Here is a 24800-nt window from a genome sequence, read left to right on the forward strand (position 1 = left end):
GCCGGAGCAATATTGGCAACACGGGCACAAGGCGGGGCCGGACTGGGGGGCGGGGCCGAGCGCGGAGGGGGCGGGACCTCGACACCCGGCCCGTCTCGTGCCGCCGCGCTCGCGCTGCACCCGCCCCGCCCCGTCCCGCCCCGCCCGCCCGTGGCGCGCGGCCGTGCGTCAATGCAAATGAGCGGTGCGCGAGGCGAAGGGGTGGGCGCTCCCTCCCCGCCCGAACGAGCGCCTGATGGGATCGCAGGCGGCGGGAGAAACCAGCGTCCCGGCTTCCCCCCGCACTATCTGTAGGGATGAAAGCCAGTGGCGCCCGCCGGCGCAAAACGAAATAAAATCGCTTTGTTTCAGGTGTGTCTCGCTTAACGATACAAAGGTCGCCGAAGCCCAGTGATTGCCTTGCTCGCCCATAAGGCTCGCAGAGCTGCCACCTCCCTTTCGCTTGCAGTGGTAGCGCCCACACAGCTCGTCGTCGCCGGGGATGAAGGAGGGGAGGGGCGAGTCCCGGAGCTGATGCATTATTCATGAGGAGGCGGGGCCGCAGGGCTCATTACCAAGGTCGGGCGGACAGGGGCCGGGCCTGTGACGTCACTGTGACGAGTGTTCCGGCGCTCTTAAGGGCGCCGCGGCGGCCCCCGGCCGGCAGCGGGGCGGGGGCGGTGGCCGGGCTGGGGGCAGCAGCCTCGCTGAAGAGAACGGGTCGCCTGCCCTGCGGAGGTACCGGCGGCCTCCTCGCCTTCCCTCCCTCCCTCCCCGCCAGTGCCAGGCCCGGGAACGCCCCGCTCTCCCCCTGCGTCGCGGTGTGGCGGCTGGGGGGTCGGACGGAGGAGTTGGTGTCCGGGGACAGTGACCTGTCCGGGCGGATTCCTGACCTAAGCGGATTCCCTGTGGGTGCGACTGTAAGCGGGAAGGGCCGCCCTACCGGGGGTCCCGATAAATGAAAACGAAAAAGAAAATATCTGATAAAAATGGGCTCGTTATCGAAAAGCTGCGGTATTTTTAAAGCAGTACAGTGGCGCTGATGGCAAAGAAGAGGGCTTTATTCTATAAATTAGCTATTTTCGGAGTTACACAGTGGCTTGCGATAGGCGGGTATTTAAACACCCACCCCCTGCCCCATTTCTCCCCAAAGATTATTAATTATCTTTGTCTCTTTGGTGTGCCGGGGTGGGGGCTCACCCCTGCGCCGAGCCGGTGTCAGGGGAGCTCCCGCAGGCGGCCGCCCCCAGCCCCTGCCCCCTATCCTGCCCTCCCCGGAGCGGCCGCAGCCGCCTCGTTCCTCCTTCTCGTCCTGCCCCTCGCCGCCCGCTGTAGCCGGTTCCCCTGGCAGCGTGTCCGCCGGGTCGCCCCTGCCCTCTCTGTTTTCCCTCAGCGGCCGCTGCTGCGCATCATCAAAACATGCAGGATGAGCTGCTCCTGGGGGTGACACAGCAGCAGCAGCCAGGCAGCGAGAGGCTGAGCAGCAGCCCCGCGTCGGGACACCCCCCTTTCGGCCACCCCTCCTCTGACTTTAAACCCTGTCTCAGCCCCCACCAGGATTTAAACAAGCAGCAAGCGCAGCAGCCACAGCCGCCGCCTCCTCAGCTGAGCCAGAAGAGGAAAGAGTTTAAGCAGCAGCAGCTCAGCAGCCCAGCCCAGCTCGGCAGCAGCCACCCCCTGAATAACCACCACCCCCCAGACTATCATCACCACCCCCCTCAGCAGCAGCAGCAGTTCAGCCACCCCACTGACAAGTACCAGCAGCAGGAGCACAGGCAACAGCAGCAGCTCCAGCTCCTCAGCGCTCACCCCCTGGAGCCGCCGCGGACGGGGGATCACCCGCACCACCGGCCCCTCGGCCCCGCCGAGCACCAGGGCGGTGTGGACAGGGGGGGTTCGGAGCGGCTCGCCCCTTCCTGCCCGGGGGGATCGGCGTCCGCGGACCCCAATGTGGGGGTGGCCGCCGCCTCCTGCGTGAATCCGCCTCCGTCTCCTCATCTGCAGGCGAGAGCCAAGCTGCCCCCCATGGAGTCCCCCCCGAACAGCCACTTACTGGGCAGCCCCGGGAACCTCCTGCCCGGCGGGCTCGGCTCTGGCTTCAGCAGCCTGCAGAGCCCGGAGATCCCCAGCCCCCATCACCAGAGCGGGGGCGGCTCCTCCTCGGCGGCTTCCCCTCCTCCTCCGCCGCTGCCCGGCTTCGGCACCCCCTGGTCGGTGCAGACCTCGTCGCCGCCTCCGCAGCAGACGCAGCAGCCTCCGGTCTCCAGCGGCGGCGGCGGCGGCGGGCAGATCAGCGCGATGCCGCCCCCGAGCCCGGAGTCTGAGACCAGCTTCTATCCGGGGATCCCGTCATCGATCAACCCCGCTTTCTTCCAGAGCTTCTCGCCGGTGTCTCCTCACAACCCCTGCGCCGGGCCCTTCAGCAGCCCCTTCTCGGCTGCCGCCCCCCCGCCACCGCCGCAGATGAATTTACCTCAGCAACAGCAACAGCAGCAGCAGAACCGGAGATCCCCTGTGAGCCCCCAGCTCCAGCACCAACACCAGGCGGCGGCGGCCGCCGCCGCCTTCTTACAGCAGAGAAACTCCTACAACCATCACCAGGTATCGGGCGGGGAGCGCAGGGCGATTGGGAGCCCCGAGGCGGGGAGGGGGACGCGAGGACAGGACGGGGACGCCGCTGCCCTCGTTTCGCTGGTCGTGGGAGCCGGGCGACTTCGCCGCCGGCGCCGGGCGAGGCTGCGCGGCGGTGACAGCCCGGCGGGACCGCGGTGGCGGCGGCAGGGCGGGGCCGGCCCAGCGGGAGGGTGGGGGGAAGGGCACCTGCGCCCCCCGCCCGGTGCGGGCCCGGGCGGCCGGAGGGGTCGAGCCGGAGAAGTCTGCGGGCAGCGTCCGCTCCGCGCCCGGCCGCGCTCCCCGGCCGCTCCGGCTGGCAGGTGCCGGAACGGCCCTTCGGCCCCGTTCCCTGCGCTACTGCCGGCACTCTTCAGTGCGCCGTCGGCTGTCCAGCGACGCCGGTTTTTTCGGGACGAGGGAAGAATGATCTTTTAAAAGAGCCCAAACGCTCCTGTTGGTGTCAGGGAGTCTCGCCGTGAAAACGCCCCCTCGTCCCCCGCGGCGGGCGGGCTGTCCCCGAACAATGAGCCTGACAGCTCCGGCCGGCGCCGCCCCCGCGCAGCCCCTTCCCCGGCCTCGCACCGGCCCTCGGCCGGACGGGCGCAGGTCGCCGGGAAGAGGTTTAGGTGCGAGAGCTGTCGCTGTGCTGCCCTTTCAGCGGTTTTGGCTGACGTTGCTTGAATGTGTATCCGAGGACAGCGCTGTGTTTCAGGTTCCCGTACTTCTGTGACCGATTTTTATCAAGTTGTGTAGCGATCCCGTGTTAAAAATGGAAGTTTATGTTTCTTTCTGGAACAAAATACTGTAGGATATCAGAGAGAAGCAAATATGTGGTAATATCACCAGCAATTGCATTATAAACCCATCTTTATTTGCTGAATTATGAAAGGCTGGAGTCGTATAGGCCTCCTCTTATTTTTTTTTTTTGTTCTAGTGTTAAATTCTGTCAGTTTTAATCGGTAGAGATCAATTTATATTAGAACTAGAATAGCACAGTAAGTATGCCTATCCAACTACTGATTCCAGTGCATCACCATTAGAAGCTAGTTGTCCTTAACGTCTATAATAACGTTCTTCAAACAAATTCCAAAGCAATTCTCCAGCAGTGAGGTGTACAGGAATTTTCTCTCACTTCCAAGTTGTAGGTATACTTAAACAGTGCCATGACAGCATAGCTAGCAATATTAGAGGCTTGTTAACATTTGGCATTATCTCTTAAGGTTTGTTTCACAATAGAGTGCCTGCCTCTCCCAAAATTCCAACCCAAGTATTCAAGTTTTACAACATAATTATCTATAATTATATAGAATGGGATGTTTTCCTGATTACTTGACCAAGAATGGCCTTAGTAGTTTTTTAGTTTGTTTTCTGGGGTTGGGAGTAAGAGAGATGTTGTTATAACTTTAGCTTTCTATCTTCATGAAGTTCTGTTTTATCTAATGCATAATGTATTGACATGCTTTACATTTTGAAGTTATTAGAATGGCAAACTGAGGGTTGCTTGCTGCTAAGCTTAGAGATAAAAGTACTGTATTTTCACTTAACGGAACTGAATTTAGATTTATCGCACGCCCCCATTCCATTTCTATGTTTGAGGAAAAAACCTTTCCAAGAACAGTCAGATTTGAGAATGCTAAAGATAAATACAGTTCTTCACTGTCAGTCAGGCTCAGTGGGTCCACCTCTTGGTAGTATGACAATCACTATAGGTCACTTTCTAGTACAAGTTGTGGCTTAGGAATAAGAAGTTATTATCTTGTAAAAACCTTCCATCTAAAAACTGCTTCCGTTTTCATGTTGGAGAATATAGGGTACTTGTTAGATACATGTGCATCTAGGTAAGTGTAAGATAGACCGCCTGTAGACAAAAAAAAAAAAAATCTCCAAAAAAAAAATTGCAGACTACATCCTGCAGAATACCACAGATTCACTACTCCAGAAATTACTCCATTTATTACTCCAGAAATATTAGAGCAGGGGCTTCAGAATAATGCGTTTTAATGTGGAAATGTTAAGATAGCTTCTTCAAGCTGATTCTCTGTACAATAGTCAGTGCTGGTTTTGCTCTTATATGGTAATACTGAGACAATGATATTCAAAATACAGGAGGGGGGATTAAATCTGTCATTTGAATTGTAATTTTTAAATTTCCGCTAACTAGTGCAGTAGTATTCACTGAGTAGAAATAATTCTTATTAGTAGAAATATAAATCGTGCTTTAATAATAATTTTTAAGTTAATCTCTTTGAATTTCTTATGTTATTTTAATGTATGATAAATTGGTCTCAGGGTTTTTTGTAAGTTGGTTTTACACCCTGGAATTGTTCTTTTACGTATTTTTAAGGAATGCTGCCAGTTACTAAAATGATAATCTAAATTGCTTGCACAAGTACTGTGGGGTTTACTGGGGGGATGTATGAAGAAGTAGGAATTACTTCTTTTTCTTTCGTTAATGAAGCTGTGTTTTCTTCCTTGCCTCAGGAATTAATTTACATGTTGTCAGGAAAGAATGGTTAATAGAAATCTCTGCACATTGCTTGCATGGTGGTTGGTTGTTTTGGAGTTTGTTGGGGGTTTTTTGGGGTTTTTTTGGTTTTTCGTGGGAAAACAGGTATTTTCAAAATAATGTAAATTAATCTTTTTTTATATTATTTTTTTTTTAGCCTCTTCTGAAGCAGTCACCTTGGAGCAATCAGAGCAGCGGCTGGAGCACAGGAAATATATCTTGGGGAGGAATGCATGGCAGAGACCATCGTAGAACTGGAAACATAGGAATTCCAGGAACTATGAACCAGATCTCTCCTTTGAAGAAGCCCTTTTCTGGTAATGTCATAGCTCCTCCTAAATTTACTCGCTCCACTCCATCACTGACACCAAAATCGTGGATTGAAGATAATGTTTTCCGAACTGACACCAACAGTAATACTCTCCTTCCTTTGCAGGTAAGGATGGTATGTAGCCAGTGTGTTCATAGTCTTGCATAGCATTTTGACTTGGTTCATTTTTAATGAGAATTAAACAGTAGTTGCAGCTCTGCTACTTGGTTTGGAAATTGTATGTTTCTATATTATTTTTAGTCTTAAATTTTAACTAATCCCCATGTTTTCAGTCTATTCAGCAGTATATGATTCTCACCTTTAAATAAGAATATTGACTGTCAAGAAAGATAGAAACTGTAGGCAGTGATGAAGCAATAAAACAAAATATATTTAATCCAGCAAGTATTTTCTGACTATGGTAATGCTCATATTCTTATAAATCCCTTTAGACCTCGGTATTTTTTTTGTTTACTTGTCCTTGTACATAGATTTTCTTACTTCCGTAGATGACTCTTGAGTCTTTGACATGTTCATCCTTTGCTGGTGTTCTAGGCTGACATTTGCATGTTAGTGAGATCTTTTTCCTCCACATTTTAGCACCTTTTATGTTTTCTTTTATCTGGAAGCCCTGTGACTTAGACATGTTAAACAGGAGGATGTGTCTTAGAACTAAAGATCTGGGTTCACCTGAATTTTTCCAGTGACATCTGATGTGACTTTAGGTAAGTCACTTAGCTCCAGCCTCAGTAACCTCCTGGTAAAATGTAAGAATGGGAAAAATAACCTATATTGATTTAGTCGTTCCTTGTTAGCAGAGGCCTTTCATTCGTGACCACATTTGAATTGATAAAGCTGTATTTGTATGAATTAGCAATCTACTCCTTATGTAGCTGTAGTGGCAAAAGGATGCTCCTTGGGACCAGATGTCCCACTAGAGTTCCTGTTTCTCTTGGCATTTTGCTGGCAGAGGTCCATATGGGACAGAAGGCCATGTCTCAGCTCTGTCCAGGTGAGCTCAGTTACTGGCAGTGTTCTTGAAGTTAACATGACTTTTGAACGTGCCAAAGTCCTGCTCCAAGTGTATGTGTTTGGACTTGAAACTCAAGAGGATTTGCCCATACTGTGAATACTGGTTTCATTAAGTAGCCTTGCTAGCTGGAATATCATAGTTAAATAATCTTTTGTGTGGGTTGAAAGATGGGGGCAAAATGTGGCATTCTTCAGGTATTATGTTCTGTTAAGGAAAACAGATTACAGACAGATAATGCTTTGCAATGCAGGGCTTTGAGAATAGTAGAAAGTAAACCCTGAAATGTGTCCCAAAGATGTTAGCCTAAGGAACAGGTTTAAAAATATTAATGCTATCATATGTTGAAGCTGCAGTGACATATACATTGGAATTCATATGCAGCTAAGCACAATTTGTGAATATATTTGCTCATTCAATAGACCTTAGAAGTCCGTATGACCATTACTTTCAACTTCCAGGAGCTTCTATAGTGGTTGTTTTCTATAGATTAACTCATTTTATGTCTAAACAAATGTCTTGTGCATTCAGACTATAATAACTTCTATGTAGTAGCGTAGGGAAGAAATCCTTGTAGTTTAACTTCATAATACATTAATGTTTCTACTTAAGGGATAGGGGATTTTTTTAAGAGATGGTGTCAAAGTGACACTTTGGACACTTTGTTGTTGTTGATCATACCTGTGAGCACCAGAGCCACCAATTAAATGGCTGTGTTTACGCTGTAGATCTGTCTATGCTTAAATCTCCCTGGCATGTATAAAGTCATGGTTGAAGAACACAGTAAAAATAATCCTCTTTGAAGGGTTGCAGTGTTATCTACTGCTATTGTGGAAACACTAGATGTTTCCATAAATTGTTTTGCTACACTGAAATCGTGTTCTTATTTTTCAGTTAGTACACTATTGTTATATGATTAATTCCTTGTGATGACTATTACATTTTGGAAGTCATAATGAAAAAGTTAAATAGAGCTTGGAGCTCGTGCTTCTTTTCATCAGGACTTGTGTTGGCAATTGCGATGCTGTCAAACACCCATCTTGCTAATTCGTACTGTGCTTGTTTCCTTCCATAAAAGGTTGTGGTATTTAGATTGAAGAATCTTAAAGATACAGTAGCAGTTTCCGAAGATACCAAAAAATAGTACTAATTAAATTTTGTGCTGTCTGGAAAGTCTAACACAAAAGTGTTTGTATGTGTAGAAGTTACCTATTTCTTCCAAGCTTCCACAGAACCAATACACCTTAGCGTGCATGTTGGATACCCACGCTGCATCACTCACACTTTTGCAGTATACCTTTTTCCTTTGTTTTAACTGCAGTAATCATTTTGTGTGGGACAAAGCACCTTTCATCTGAACTTAAGCTAGTTCAGACTTAGCAAATAAACACCAGTGCCCTCAGTGACGAACTTTGTGTAGATTGTTAATGTTCAGATACCATTTTTAAAATGCTTTATATTTTTTCAAAGTCCAGATAGCCTTCAGCAGTGTCAGCTGCTCATCCATTTTCTGAAGAACATATATCTCATGCAAACAAGACAAGCCACAGAGGAATTATATGCAAATTTAAAGCTCTGCCCTTCCATCAAGCTTCTTTATTCTTTGGTCTTTGCATTGATGGTGGTCCCCAGTATAGAACTGACATCAGTTCTGGTGAAAATAATGTTTGCTGACATTTAAACTAACATACCAGTGACAATGAATGTCATTACTGATAACTGAATAAATAATTATATGTATTACAGGGATGAAAGCAGATTTTCTGTACTTCCTAGTTAAAACTGAAATATGTCCCATGTGAAATTGAACTCACAGTGGCCACATTAGTTGCAGCAAAGTTGCTTTTGCTTACAGAAATTGTGAAGGATATCTCTTGGGATTTTTGAAAAGTTCAACAGGTTTTGAAGGAAGAATTGCTAGAATTTGGGCTTGATTTAAAGGCGAGGCAACGCTGATTTAAACGTGAACAACTTAAGCCTATAACCAAGTTTTCTTATGGGAGTCACTGTAAGAAGCTATTTCTGCCTTCCTCAGGTTTTTAAGTTAATATAAACTGCATCAGATAAAGTTCTTCCATAGACAAAATCATGTCTACAAGTTTTAAGTTCTGCCATACTGCTTGCGCCATTATAGGTACTTCATATAGGGAAGGGATTGTTGCTTTGTACCAGAATTATTAAAGGAACAGTCTGAAACCTTGTCAGATATTGACACCATACAACTTAAGCATTTAATTGAGCAGTCTATTTCTCTCTCCTTAGAGAGAATGTAGGCTCCTTATTTAGATAATCTAATTCTCTAGAAGAACATATCTGGCACCACTGACCTTACACAGCCCCTGGGATTCCAGTTTAGGCACTTACATTGCATTTCAAGAAGTCAGATAATATGAATATTCCCTCTTATTCCCTGACCCAAAGTAAAAAAAAAAATAGGGTACAAAACTAAAAATATATTTTTTTAACACCTGATACTGTTGTTTTTCCCGAAAAAACATACTTCAGGCATTTATGTGGCCAGCATGCAAGCACAGAAATCAATGTTTTGTGTATCCATTTTTCTTGATTTACGTTCCTTGCATGAGGACAGTAATTAACTGTTTCTAAATTTTAGTTTTTCTTACTGTCTTGCAAATGAGCTTACTAAAACCTGTTAAAACAGTTTAATAATACACTGCAGTGTTCAACTATTTTCATTCTAGTAAAAACACTGCATTCTATGAATAAGAATTTAGTTTCTGTGTCTCTTTTGAATTACAGAAATACATGCATGTCTGGGTGTTTTTCACCTTGATTTGTCCTTCCTGTTTATTCAAACAAACAATATGTGTAATGTTCATGGTCCTAAAAGCTGAGCTTTATTATTCTGTGTTGGAATTTAGGTCTCCAGCTGGGGATTTGTGTTGTAAGGTAGCATCTTGTACAAATGCATATTTTTCTTTTGCTATTTATTTTTTAAATACGCTCAAGTTTTCAAAGATAGCAAATCACTTGAAATAAGACTGTATGTCACAACAGATGTTAGTTTTAGATATTTAATTTAAGCTGCTGTCATGTTGCTTCTGCCTTACAATCACTTCCATTCAGAGAATTTCAGACTTTCACTATGATAGTTTTAGTACAATTTAATATAGCATAACAGTTTAAATGGCTAATCTAGATGATACAGATAGCAGTGAATATTAGGTGAAGAACAAGTTGATAAAGTTGGATTCTTAATGCCATGTTTAGACTGCATAATATGTGGCCTGTTTCTTCAGAAGTGCTGAGTGTTTGTCAGCTGATGTTAAATTTTAAGGCATTGGGAGTACAGCTGCGAAGTTCTCTTAGTCTTTAGACTAGTGTAATTGTCCTAACAGTAATTTATAAGCCAGACTTTACCACTTTATTTTTACTAAGGCAGTGCTGCCACAGAGCAGTTTTGGGATTTTTAATGCAGTAGATTGATTGCCTGGGACTGATTAAATAACACACAAAACCAGATATTTGTGTTTGAGGACCATACAGGGGATATCTCTAACTGGGGAAAGCAGTCTGCTGCCATGCTTTTAACATCAGGATCATAACCTTTGAATAAATAGTATTAGAAGCGGTAGAGATTAATGATTCAAAGGAATTAATTAGTGGGAAGTTGGTGGGGCTTACCATACAAGTATTTTTATGACTTCATGTGAACTAAGACGTTTTTCCTACTATTTAAATTTACTTCAGTTATACAACTCATTCTATTAACGCAATACAAAATCAGCGTTAGGAAAATTCAGCAAAATATTTAACAGTGTAGAAGTATAGCAGTGATGTGTGTGCTGAGTACAGTATCTCACCTCGTTCTGCCAAAGCACGGTTCTTCTGAGGTAAAATGAATATGTTCTCACCTAAGATCTATCCAAAGTACATTTACCATATGTGCTGATGTATTTACTTAAGTACCGAAGGCAGTATAGATATTTCTCGGTGGGGGGGGGCAGGGTGTGAGGAACCCAAAACTTGAATAACAACTTCCCATTCAAATGTCTTAATTGTCCCTTTAGTTATTCCATTGAAAATATCAGTACAGAAATTTTCTAGATTTTCCTCGTAAGTCAAGATTGCCCAGTCTTTAATGATCTCCATGATGTGTCTGGTTGTTTCCAGTTATGAATATGTATTCTTGAGCTGAAGTATTCCAGTATAGATACAGTACATGCTGTTGGGATTTTTTTGTTTGTTTTTAAATGCTTATGTAGTTGGGAAGTAGGTGTGTCTTTGCCACGGGACCTGTTCTGGTGCATTTTAGGCTCAGTTGAGCTAGCTTACATAGCTGATTGTGTCATTTTAACTTCAAAACACTTTGTTGTCAGGTTGACTGTTCAGAGATGTCTACCAGACATCTTTAGTTCAACTCTACCACTAACAACACCATGAAAAGTAACCAAACAACTTCTTGTGTCTATTTAAACCTTCCTTCTTGCCTTTTTTATAGAGCTCAAATTGTAATTGTCGTAGGTTTTCATATTAAGTTTTTCATTTACACTAGTTATGGTTTCAGCAAGGGGATTATGATTATAGTATGTTCTCACTAAAATGAGAATGACTTGAAGTTCAGATTTTAGCAGGTAGTTTAGAATATGTAATGTACTTAATTGTTAGGTTATTACTGATAAGGTTAATACTGAATACTATATTCGTGTGCTTTTTAAAGTCTGGATACTTTATTACTAAATCAGTTGTTGCTGTCTAGTCTTAGAGCACATTTTTATTCAGGGATCAGTTTTAATTTAATTTTTCTTTATTTTAGCTTCTAACAAACTCAGTTAATTCATCAAGGTCAAAGCTACAGAGTCTTTTTTGCAGCCAACTAAGACCATACTTGAAACTGAGTACAAGCTTTATGACTTTTGTTTTCAGCCCCCATTGCATGCTATAATCCTGTAGAATATGAAGGGACATGTAAATGGTCATATCTTAAAAGATACTACCACTTAATGATTTTAATACCTGTGTTAGAAGGCTAATTCTTTACTTGAACTAGTTCTGCAGATCAGTAGTTCAAAGCATATGTTCAAAATTAAAAGTTGTCAAACTTATTAACTATGAGCATCTATTTTTAATGTTCGTAATTAAAGAGTAGCAAAACTATTCACCATAATGGCTTCTGTTGTTGCATTTGCCTTATGTATAAATGACAATATATGAGCTTTGAGATGTGACTGCACTGAGTTTCTGCAAATGCTCAAACAGGATAATCTTTGCATAAATTGCATGGGTATATTTAGAAGTCCTAAATAGTCTGCCAAGAAAAATTATTTGTTCAGCAGTTTAGCGTTGAAACTTGTTCTTCAGAGAAAGCTGCCCTCCCCCCATCCCTGCGCATTCAGATGCACGGCTTGGGGACTTCTGAAAAGTGCACTCTATAGATGTGTTTTACATGACATTGTCAAAAGGTCCTTCTAACACTCCTCCGTGGGAAGGATACTTTGTGCTTCTCCTATATTGTTTAAATTTGTAAAAATTCAGAAAATAATTATCACTTTTCTGTAAAATTTCTTACACAGTCCTAACTTTAAGTGGAGATGACAACTTGTCACTTAGCCATATAGCTCTGGATCTGTAGGCAGTTACACCAAACCCACACTTTCAATTCTGTTGTGTATGAACACAGTTGTGATTCTGGTATTGGAAAGGTGGGTTAAGCAACATTCAAATGCTTATACAATTAAAAGGAAGTAAAAAGCTATTTTGAGTATTTGTAGTGCTTGGGAGAAGTTAACTATCAGCTGGGGGGGGAAAAAAACTGGCATTATGTTGTGACATTCCACTGAGATACAGACCTCCTGTATCTCACAGCAAGAGTCACTTGCTTCTTAGCATAGAACTGATGAGCCAGAGCTGAGGGAAATGCAAAATATTTTACAGGAATTCAGCCTTCACAAAAGGTGCTTTTGGAGTCAGGATGATAGAAAGCATGTATTAACATACACACTCATGTATCAATGCCTTTGTACTACTGATTATCTTTAGTTTCATTATTTCAACACGGTTGAGAAGCAGTTATCTTCTAAAACAACCTGGAACTGCTTTTAAAACAACATGGAAAAAGTCCCAAGAATTAGAACTATTTCCATGTTGTTTTAAAGGTAGTTCCAGATTGTTTTAGAAGATAACTGCTTATCAGCTGTGTTGAAATAATGGAACTAAAGGTAGTCCCAATTCTTGGGTCTATTTCCACATGCATGGAGAACTATGTAGAACAATCATGTTCAGAGGTGGTACTTTTTGTGCTTGTCCCAAAAGTTGACCAAAATCATAATGGAAGTTTTCTGATGTAGTAGAGGAGGCTGTAGCAGAATCATCCCCTTTCAACAGAGCTTTCCAGAAAATGTTTGCTGATGTGTCACCAACATTATTGAAATACTTTTAAGTTCAGCTTTGAAATGAAAGCTCCATATTTGCATAGATGATAACTATTCTCTTTAAAGATATGATGTACGTATTTAGGGAACTCAAAGCAGTGTTTTAGCATTATAAAGCCTAGTTGCACAAAGATCTAAAATGACCCTTGTACCCAAAGAATGACTTACTGCTTTTGAGATAGTTAAATTTCAAGTAAATTTCAAGTGATTTATAGCATGCAGTGTGAATTGAAATAGAGATTAAAATTTTGAAGCGCCGATTGCCAAGATATTATCAAAACTCACAAGTGAATAGTGTGATGTGTGAGTAATGGGATAGTAGAATGCAATTCCTCTACTTAAATCCTGCTTTAGTGTGTTCCCAACATTTTTATAGTGTGAGGTGCCTACCTATTGTATGTTTCCACTACCAGAAAATATGTAATACAATTCAAGGAAACAGACCTCTTTATTTTTTTAGCTTTGTAGACATGAACTTTTTAAGGTGTAAAGAGGATGGGAAAAGTTTATTATTTCTCTGCTTCTAGCAGCGCAAGACCTTTCACTTGAGATACACAGAACTTGCAAAATAGAATGATGCAAGGGTGAAATTAGACTCATTTCACCATGTCACCCAGTGGAGCAGTTTACAAATTAATTGCAAACACATGTTCTGTGTTTTATTTTTCCATTCCTCTGTAAGATCTAGGACCAAGTGGGCCAGTTTTAGGAACTAAGCATGGTGGATCTTTTTCGTACAGGCTTCTGCTCTCCAGAGCACTGTTAAGTCTGTAATAGTGATAATCATACGTTATCTTATATGTTTTCCAGATAGTCATACATTATCTCAACATATATGTATGTAATAATGATCAAAAAAAAAAATAAAATCTGTAGTGAGCCTGTAACAAAGATAAAATGTCGCGCATACAGTTCAGTCAAGTTTTCATCAATACTAGTTCTTTTCCCCTCTCAGCTGCAGAGGTAACAAAGCATGTTTTCTGTTTACTCAGCATTGTATTTTGCAAGAGCACTTACTACTTACCAAGTACTGCCTTAAGCTGAATGTAAGACTTCATTGAAAATCCTGATGAGATACCTTTTGAATGTTAGGCGACGGTAGGGAACAGATCCAGCTCTGCCACTGCTCACACCTTCTATAGAAAGCAGGTTTGCAGTGGTAAGCAGGTTCTTTTCATTGTCCTATCGAGAAACAAACCTGTAAGGGCATGGAAGCAGATTAGTCACTTCAGTTTCATTCTAATGCTTCTCAGGACAGCTAGAGAAGTGAATGAAAGCCAACCAGTCCCGAAGTAGAGGCTGTTGTGAACTAAAATAGTGCTGGTGACTTGTTGGCACTCAAAACAGGTTGAAGATTGCCTAAAAAAGTGTCACTGGCATTTGATCTGGGATGTGGCAGGAGACAGAAGAACAGAACAGAAACCTACTTTTTTAATTTATTGTTAAAATTGTCTAAGGGCTTCCAGAAAGAAAGTAAAGGGTCTGATCGAATGACTGTAACAGATTGCTTACCCAATAGGAAGCCATTACTCTTTATAGTTGTTTGAGGGAGAGAGAGCTGGAAAAAAAGGCTTCTCCCTCTTCATGCCAACACTGAACTCTCTAAGAAAGATGAAAGTAAAATCTAAATTTCGTCATGGCTTGTCTTGCAAAGCTGATCATAAGTCACAGTTTCTGACTCGTAGAAGACCTCTATTTCAAAGCTTGAGTTTTTATTCCTCCAGTCTAAAGAATACCTGCTTTCTGAGGGATGTAGTTGGAAATAAGTCTATGTTCTGCTGAACTGTCATGGAAAGTCAGTGAATGTGGATCAGATACCTTCTGTGTCCATTATATACATGCTAAGCGGGTGGCTGCATCTTTAGGGAGTTTTAACAGTCATGGAATGTGTGTGGTGTAGTTCATACTACTCTGTGGAATTATTACAGTGCAGACAGAAGACAACAGTAAAACTAAGGCATGATTATAGTCCTTAAGTTCATTAAGTGCAGTACAGTCTAGCCAGAAGCTTGCAAGTAGGAAGAGATTATGATTTTACACAAAGTATTTTCAGTTTCTGAAGGTATCCCAGAAAGACTAAAGGACTTAGTCATCTTTCTTCTGTTTCTGTTTATTGGAAAACATGGGAGAAAGTGTCATAGGTAAACAAAATCATGGAAAACGTTTACGGTTCATTTTATTGGTAATAAATTTTATTATCTTCAGTGAAAATATTTGTAAGACAGTAAGGTAACTTCTTCATGTTTATATGAAAAAAAAATTATCCTCTGTAAAACTGAATATCTGTTAGTAGGCTTTGTGACATTTCTTCTTTGTAGTTTAGCTTTAATTTTTCCATCCTTTAACCATTTAGTGCTGACCATTTGTGACTCAAGTCTTTGTATGCAAAACATCTCAACTAAATCACCCTGAAGGGCAGTCTCAGCAGGGGCTGTGGGACCATGCCAGGCACTTAACCAAGCACCAGGAAAGTGCTTTCTTTTATGTGAGGTGACTGTCCTTCTTGTCTAGTAGTTCCCTACCTTACTTACTATTTAACGTGTGCACGAAATGAAATTGAGCTCTTAAAGGCATTAGTCCCCTTCATTAATCAGCCTAATGCATAACTGCTGTGGATCACTAGAACTGATTCAAGCAGTTCTGAAGGAAACAGGCAATCACAGGCTGTCAAAGTGCATACGCAGCAGAGTTCTACACGCTGCATCTCTAATTTTATATTTGGATGCTGTTAAACTTACTGTTAATAATATCAGATCTTACTTGGTGTCGTTGTCCATATCCAGAGTGTCTGAGTGTACAGCCTTTGGAAGGAACCTTTGTTTTCCTTTCAAGTTTCTTGTTAAAAACTACAGGATTTGTATTCCAGTATTAACAATTCTGTTCTCTTTTAGGATCGAAATAGAATGTATGACAGTCTGAATATGCACTCTTTGGAAAACTCCCTTATTGACATTATGAGAGCAGAGCATGATCCACTTAAAGGTATGTTATTATGCTAAATAAAGAAAAAAGGGTCATCCATTCTGCATATTTGAATTAATATTGATTGCTAATTTCGATTCTACGTTCATATTAAAATAGCAAATGAATTATTTTCTCACACATGAAAAGCTAATCTTAAGCTGTATTTTAATGAAGACATTGGTTTATAGTTGTTTAAAACAAGTTTTACTGTCTTCATAGGTTTTTTTCTCATTTCCCCCTCCATCCTTCCATCCTTTCCCCAAGAAATTTCTAGTTTGTTTTATTTAAAATTTTCTTGATTGCTGTAGAAAATTCTACCTCAATTTATGAAGACACAGTATTCTGCTAGAGGTAACCAAGAGAGTGTGGGAGGGGAATCAAACCACTACCAGTGTTAGCTAGTTAATTTTCCATTTCGCTGCAGTGGAATCTGGAAAGAAAATTAAGTCCATTGATGAAATCAGGTTTTGTCCTTTCAGATATTTTTTTCAAAGCTCCTGAAGGATAATGCATCCAATCTGAAAAAGTCTAGCAATATACTTGGCTTTAGAATGCTGGTTCTTCTTGCTGCTTTGGGCTCTGTTAAGTCACTTGGCCACAGCAGTAAGCATGCAGCTAGCATATATGGGCTTCAATTTTAACTCCTCTGTTCCCTGTATGTTTACTCACTTGTGTGAATTCTGTTTTTCCCCACTTCCTCCGGTGCCGTTTACTGTTGAATTGTGCGGCAGGGAACCCAAGCCATTTTATTTGGCATGGTCAAATGTTACGTCATTTGTGGTGTTCTAATTAGATTTAACACGATCTAACTTCAGAATTATCCCGGACTTCAGGCTTGCTTTATAGAAATTAAATCTCCAGATTGAAGCAACTGAAAAAATAATCAAAAATTATTTATTTCTTTTTTGCATGATTATTTACTCCCATCCGTTCTCTATTCACTAGAGGCTTCTAGACTTAATATATGTTGCATTAGTACATAAGGGCCTGTGTTCTCTAATTTGAAGGACACCTTGCCAGAATCTGCTCATGGTTCTATTAAGATCTGTGTAATCAATTGTATGACCTGTAGCACTCAGGTAGCATGTAATAGTATCTAAAGATTTACAATATTCAGCCAAAAGTTTAGAGTTTTTTCCCCAAACTGAAAAATCTCTAAAAAGCATCTGTAAGTATGTAGCATCTACTTGGGCAGTTAAATTTCCTCCACCTTAAAGTGGAAGCTGAAATTAAATTTTCGTAAGTGTTCTTAAATCTGATGTCCTGTTTCTTACTACCTACAGAGATTTAATTCCAGTTTTAGCAAATTTGTCATTTAAGTCCGTTATTAAATTCAGTTTCTGTCTGTTCTGCATGTTAGCTAAATATTATTAACACAAGGGGTTTCAAACAGCGAACAGCTGGCCCCAGTGGTAATTGCTGTGGACTAAAAACATGCGTATCTCATCAAAGGTGAGGTGGCTACATGCACCATCCCTGTTCCAAAGCGTTGTTGCTTCTATTTGCCGCACTCGGGTGGTGACTAATATTTCTTTGGTTGTCTGAAAGCTACTGTTAGGAATAAAGTTAGAGAACGCAGATCTTCTGTTGCAGTGAACTGTCATTGGCACCTCTCACAGGCCTGAAAACCAGTCTGTTATTTCTTCTTTCTGTGCATGCTGACATGACAAATGGAAATGGTTGCTCTGTTCCCCCTGTCATCTTGCTGTTTTCATTTTGGCTTTATAATGCAGAAGGGCTTTCAGAGGCACAGTGAGCGCAGAAAAAAATTTTAATTTTGTTCATCTCTTCATGTTTTGTTATGATGCAATGGATGAAAATGATGTATTTCCAATAATAATTTTCTGTGGAGAATAAGATAAGACAAAGCTTTCAGATTTTAAAGTGAATTTGGTTCATACATAGGCACTTTGAAACGCTCAGTAGTTTCCATCTGTGCTTTCTAGGGACATGAGTATAGGGTGTCAGTCTACAGTTAAGAGGTTTGATTTTTTTTTTACCAGTTTCACCATCATCCTCTTGCAGTGAAAACTGTGTTAAGTTTTATGTTTGAGCTAGAACAGATGGAAGCCATAGATAGTGATGAATTCAAAGGAAACCCATTTTTCTGTTTGAGTGCCAGAGAACAATGCACACGCCAACTGAATTTAAATAGAGTAATTGTGTGCTGTTATTTAAATTGATTGAATAAGATATTTTTTCTCTGTGGAAGTCATTTCAGCTGAAACAGCTATGTTATTAACAGTAAGGCATGAGAAATGTTCGTTATGGACTGAAAATGGGAAGAAGAGATCTCATGCTAGAAGAGCCTTTTAGTTCTTCTCTGCTCTCTGTTTAATCACCATTAGTTGGCATTTCTGTAATTTCTGAGCAACTTTAATTTTTTTTTCTGTCAACCATAAAACACTAATTTGGTTATATCAGTCTCAGTGGTTTTTCTTTTCACCACAGAAAATCTAACATTTACTTAAGAACCCAGCATATTTGCTTGCATAATGCACAGGATTAAGAATATTATTACTTATTTGTTGTTCTTATTAATATATAACATACTTTATTGTCACTAGAGAGTATTTTGTAAGTAGAGAATATTTTTATGACAAGTTTTCAAGTAAATTGAAGCACACTGAAACAATGCATCTTTTATATCTGATCACAGCAGTAAAGTGAAAGTCCCTGGAATTTTAAGCACGTGTTTTGGATTTAGCTGCTTACAATATCTGGAGTATGACTAAGCATCTTGTCTCAGATTTTGCACAATGCAGAACAGACACCCCGTGTACTAGCTACAGTTTTGCATGTCAAGATCCATTTTAGAAGGAAGTCAAGTTTCACCACTTTTGCTTTCATGAACTTGGAAAAACTTTGTCTCAAATATGATTCACTGAAAACTAAGTTTATGCCTGCCAAAAAACTGTTTATAGATGCATAGTTTTGGCTTCACTTAGACAAAGTTTAGTCATTGCAACAGACATGATCAAAAGAAAAGTAATTTTTAGCTTTCAGTAAGATATTTTCAAGGTAGGGTAATAGGGAGTAGATGTTTGACTTAACTAATCATTGCAGCAGAAATACTGATCATATTAAAACTAATCTTTCCCATGCAGCCTTCTTGAAATACTTTTCATAACAAGATCTTAACCATTCCAAAGGAATATAAACTGAAGTTAAATTAATTCATTTTTATAATGTTGTTCTTAAATACCCTTTTTATTCTTCTAATAGCCCTTAAAACAATTTTGAGTACTGATAGCCTGAAATACAATATTGCTAGTATAACTCTTCAGACATACCACTTGTGTACTTGCATTTTTTTCCCCTACTCCTCCCCCAGATACCAATGCACCTTCATGTGAAGAAACAGGAAAGTCAAAGCATTTGGGCTAAACCAGATTATGGAGAAAGCTTAGAAGTGGTGGTTATATTTTGTATGCAGTATCTAACAGTATTGAGTTGGTTTAGTGGAATTTTTTATTTACTGTTTTAAACATCTTTCTAGTAAGGACTGTGGCATTTTCCATGTAATTTAAGGGCTTATGTTTTGGAATGCAAGAGTATCCATACTGTACTTCATTTACAACTAATTTCTGTGTTCTGACCGACTGACCCTGGGATTAGCTCAGTTGGTCAGAGCACAGTGCTACGAACGCCAGGGTTGTGGCTTCAGTCCTGTATGGGCCATTAACTTATGAGTTGGGCTTGATCCTTGGGCTTGGTCCTTTCCAATTCAGAATAGTCTGTGATTCTTACATTTTTGCAAGCTAGATGTAAGATAATACTGAATTTGAATTAACCATAGCTATACTATACTAGTACCAAGAAGGAATATTGTATTTGTTGATTTTTTTGTTTTTTCATGAAGGTCAAAAAAAAATTTTAGCAGTTACACAAACATATTTTTTGTATAGCTGTTAATAAATAAAGTGGAATGCTATTATTTTTCATATCTGTGGGAAAAATAATTTACTGCACTTGGAAGTCTGCCTTGTACTTTCCTGGGTTTATTTTCCCTTTAAACTTGTTTAGTTGAGTTTTTCAGCTGTTAGACATCCTTCTTTCAAAAGCAATCTACTGGTGCATGCTCAGTGAAGTAAAAAAAAAAAGCATTGGTGACTCAGCAACACAGTAGAGAGTGTTCTCTTTTTTGCATATGGAAACCTTTTTACAAAGACATTTGTTTTATATTTTACATTATGGAGCTCTAAGGTTTCAAGCTGCACAGTTTATTCCTAGAGTAATTCAAATTGTCCTCAGAAAATAGTTTCTGAGGATAAAAAAACCGTGAAGGAAAAAATTCACTCTTAGTCATATAAAAAGCTTTGAAATTGTACATAGAGATTGTTTCTTCTTTCTGCCATAGAAACCTTTTCTGATAAAAGAATATATTTAAGACTGACAGACTGAATTGTCTAAATAGATGGACTATCAAAGACAACCCATTTGGCCTCATTATGACTTGCATAATTCATACACAGTCGTTGGAAAATGTAGCAGCTAGACTTTCTGTAACTAGGTGTTGTCCAAACACGGCTTTGTGCTGTTGTCTTAACTACGCTGATTCCAAAAACTGTGCTTTCTGAAACTGCTGTGATCCTCAACCATTCACTGTTACTTGGAAAAGCTTAACTTGGAAGCTTTTACTCTTCTAGTCAGGGGATCTCTGGAAAAGAAGGAAATCCGGAAAGGAATTTGTGATTCCCAGTCTCTTCATACAACCAGTTAAGACTTTTTTTTTTTTTTTTTTTAAAGGAGGGGAGTATTCATGGCACTTGTAAATCTGTGAGTCAACAATGTTCAAAGCAGTCATCATACTTAAATCTGTCCCAAATGTTTTAATATATAGCGGATTCCTCCAACAATTTAGTTAAATAGGAGTAGAAAATATGCATTTCTAAAATATGTGAATTTGCCTTAAAATGAGAATTAAGCACGACTACATCTGTATGCTGAGAAATTTACAAAAATTTAAATTTCCATTGCCTGTATTAGTAAAATGAGATGACAGAAATGGAGCTAAAACTAAGTTTGTTACTCTTTCCTCATGGTTCGGATTAGCAAGACTTTTAATTGGATTTAGTGGATAAACTGGCCCACCAAAATTTATTTGCAAGCATCTTATTTTTTGTCCTTACAGAAGAATGCCTTGTGAGAAGTACACACCTGGCAGTTCTGTTAACATTAATTACATTTAGATAAGGAAGAGGGGGCTAAATTTAAAAGAACTGTAATTGCATAAGAATGTCAAACCTACCTTCTTATCCTTAGCAATACTAGTTTGAATTTAGACATTATATATGAGAATTGTTAATTAGCAGTAACATGATGAAGTTGCAAGTTCAAGTTTGCACAAAGAAAATTTTAGTAATGATTTTAGTGATGATCTTTATGGTACCAAATGGTACCATATTAGGCATTGTGTTTGTTCTAGATAGCACATTACAAATTTTGGATGCTGTAGACAGAATCTGTAGACAGATAGTGAATTGATTACTTTTTATTTCTCGGGAATGGAATAAGTTGAATATGTCTTATTTAAATATTAGATATTTTCTAATTCATAGTTAATTTTAAACTAGCAAAATATCTTTATTATTAAAACTTTTTTAAAGGAAGTGGAGGCCACTGGAACTTCTGGAATATCATTGACTGGTTTTTACGATTCTAGATTACTGACATTGAAGTAGAATGGGATTAGATAGGATTTGTGCCTTGTTCTTAAAATGATGTCTTTTTTTTAATGCATCAAATGACATACAATGAAAATAGCCAGCTAGAAATATGTACGAGATAGAAGCAAAGTAAATTGTTGTAAGATGGTGCTCCCATCTTCTATATTTCATATACTGATATTTTAAGTGAGATTGAATATAGTAAGTGTCCATTTAACTAGAATAATCTGTTAAAAATAGGGTGATTGAGCTCTGTGTAAAACTGACCTTGAACCCAGTTCCATGTGTTAAGTGTTCTGAATTTATGTACATCTTGAAATTCAGATGGACACTCCAGAAAACAGTTTTGCTTCAGCAGAATAATCTGAGGGATAAGAACCTAAGTTAATGTGCCAAACAGCAGTGATTGTATTTTGAAAAAGGAAACATTCTGTGTTAAAAATGTTTTTAAAAGTGTAAGTTGAAGACCAGATGTTAAGTTCATCAGAATGCAATAATATAAAGTGTGATTTCATTGTAATAACCACATAAATACGACTTAGACGTGTCAGTACAACAGTACATATACTGAATACTATGTTACTCATTTTCCTTTCTAACCTTCCAGTCATTCATTATCTGATTTAGCAATTCATCTCCCTCACAGCAAGAATGGGTTTTATGCTGCAGTGGTAGGCCCAGCTCCCTGGTGCACTCTCTCCCTGCCACTTACAGAGAAGTGCTTCATTATTTCAGCTTGACATCTGTGTTTCAGATGCAGTTTATTCGTGGAGCTATAAGGGGGGAAAAAAACAACAGAATGCAAAACCAGAGTTGTAAACCTAGATTTTTCTATCTTTTCAGAAGTTTTCCTCTCCAGGTATTGACACTAGTGGGCTTCTCTCTCCTGCTAGGCCTTAAATCTGACCTCCCTTTATGTAGTAGATACAGAAGAAAAAATTTATATTTTGTCTCTTGCTGAATACGAAAAGGAGATGATTGTGTACAGACAGGGAGAAAGACTGTCACCACAGACTTGAGAAGATTCAAGATAATGTCTCACAATTTCTTTTGTTATTTTTGATGCAGCATTCTGATTTGCAAGAAAGAGCTCTTAGTGTTGCAGGTATTTCTCCAGCACCATATAGGAACATGACAGAGTGATTTGGTGAAATCTTTGCTGTTAGTCAAATGAGTATTAGCCTTTATAGGCCAAACAACTAAGGAGTATAGCCAAGTGACTTGTTATATACCAGACTGAGCAAACCAGTGGCAGCTCCCAGGTTGCAATTTAAGGATGCCTGTTTCCCGGTTCTTTCCCATTTTAAAAACATACATTGCTAGAAGGGCAGAATTCTTATAGTTCCAAGAAGCATTAGATGTAGCTGTAAATGTACAATATGACAGAAAAAATGGCTTGTGTATTAAAAGTAGACATCCTGAAGACAAGGAATGTGAAAACAGAGGTTCCTACAAAGATTTTTGTTTACTGTCTTGCTTGAGCCTACTCAAAGATTCTGTAGAAGTTAAAGACAGCAGAGTCCTTTTAGGTGGCATGCATCTGCCCTTTGCCAGGGGCACGCCCTAGCATTTCAGTGCTTTCTCTGCACTTCCAAATTCCACAGCAAATAGTTTGTACCTAATCTTCAAGTGTTCTGATACCGTCCAGTCTTACAGTAATGAAATCTAGGAAGAGAAATAGTACATAGCTGTATAAAGGTTTTTTTGCCACAATGCCTGTAAATAACAGGGCTGGCCAAAATTTCCAAAATCATCTTAGTCTTATTATTTTGAAGTTTTAAGAGCTCACAATGGGTATTTTTTCAAATTGATTTTTTTTTTTGACAAAAAATTACCATGTTTTTTTTAAAGGAGAACAGAAAAACTTAAACCCTATTATTTACAAATTTTCAACAAAAATGGTTTTTATTTAACCTCAAAGGTGTCCCCTGGGACTTTGAACTGCTATTTCAAGAAATTTCTAGTTTGCTGCTAAGCTCATGGGTTTACCAACAGTAGAGGAAAAACAGTGTATGATAGGAATTGCTAGACAGCCTTAATATATACATTGTTAATTTGATTTTCTTTTCTTTCCACTCTGGGTTCTTTTTCTTGCAAGCCATCTGCATATATATTACCTTTGAAACCTGTGTGAGTTCTAAACGCCCATTGCTTCCCGACTGGATTCTTCTTCATGCCTCCACAAACATTCTCATTTCCTCCAAAATACTTAAATGTTTAAGTCACAGTATTTTTATATATATACTTCAGATTATAAGCAAACAAGTATGTTTGAATAGCGAGATAGATGGCAATGTAGTCTTTTGCACATTAAAACACAGTTCTTCCAAACACAGCAGCTATTGTAAATGTCTCTCTAGGTCAGTGTGCACTACTGGTATGTTCGCTACTTCCTGTAAACAGAAAGTCTCCTTTAATGAAAAGGAATTTGTAGTGAACAGACATCTCAGCTGTGCATTTTAAACCATTCATTTAACTACTGAGGTATAGCATGCCACCAATGTAGTAAAATGCAATTGTTGAAAAATTCTGATGTCAGGATATAAGATTTTCATGTACTTTTTATTCAGTTTAAAATGCTGGAAATGTTATCTGTCATATTCTTTAATTTTTTTTGACTCTGTAGATAAATGAGGGGTTTTTTAAATCTAGTTTTACTAGATTTACTGAAAAATATTACACACGAGGGTTATACAAAATACACCAAGATGCAGTCATAAAACAGTTAATAAAATTTTAATGCCTTAATTGCTATTAACATGATTTTTCTGAAATTGATTCAGTGGAGAAGCACTAAAGTGTAGAAATGCTACTCTGTTAAGCAGTGTGCATAGTACAGTTATTCACAGTCACTGTGAAAGAGAAGACTAAAGCAGTCAGCACTATTTCTGGGTGTCATGAAACAAAAAGTGGCTTTATCCTATTGGAGCTGATCCCAAAGCACACTGCAGATCTTATGACCAGAGAATTAAGGTTAAGAAGTCTGTTCTTGTCAGCTTTAACTTGGGTCAAGGGTATTGTTGGTTAATGTGCTTGGAGTTAAATATTAGCTCTTTATTTCCCTTAGGCAAACTGGAAATAGTGTTTAGATCTAAATTCTAAGCTGTGATTTTTTTCATTATTTTTTCTAGCATAATAGCGAAAACCTCTGCATTTGTTGTGTCCTTTGGTTTTTGTTTTCTTTTAAGGTCGCTTGAGTTATCCGCATCCGGGGACTGACAATCTTCTGATGTTAAATGGTAAGTGCTAATCTTATAACAGTTTCTAATTATCTGTAGCTTAGCTTAAATCTGACATGTTGGTATAAAATTATACTATTATATTCTGTTATTGAATT

General features: G+C 39.8%; 1 protein-coding gene across 8 annotated transcripts in view; it reads left to right on the top strand.

Annotated features, from left to right (window-relative positions):
- The first annotated feature begins 210 nt into the window (after positions 1 to 210).
- The window catches only part of CPEB2 (cytoplasmic polyadenylation element binding protein 2), a 53634-nt gene continuing 29044 nt past the window's right edge, over positions 211 to 24800 (top strand). For 2 of the 8 annotated variants that reach the window (XM_032685377.1, XM_032685379.1), the window contains exons 1-4: positions 741 to 2580; positions 5256 to 5534; positions 15722 to 15812; positions 24652 to 24702. In XM_032685377.1, the coding sequence (XP_032541268.1) occupies positions 1399 to 2580; positions 5256 to 5534; positions 15722 to 15812; positions 24652 to 24702 (1603 nt within the window). In that variant the 5' untranslated portion in view covers positions 741 to 1398. The other 6 variants (XM_032685378.1, XM_032685381.1, XM_032685382.1 and 3 more) reach the window with 6 other exon arrangements.

Source organism: Chiroxiphia lanceolata, chromosome 4, assembly GCF_009829145.1.
Source record: "Chiroxiphia lanceolata isolate bChiLan1 chromosome 4, bChiLan1.pri, whole genome shotgun sequence".
Taxonomy (NCBI): domain Eukaryota; kingdom Metazoa; phylum Chordata; class Aves; order Passeriformes; family Pipridae; genus Chiroxiphia; species Chiroxiphia lanceolata.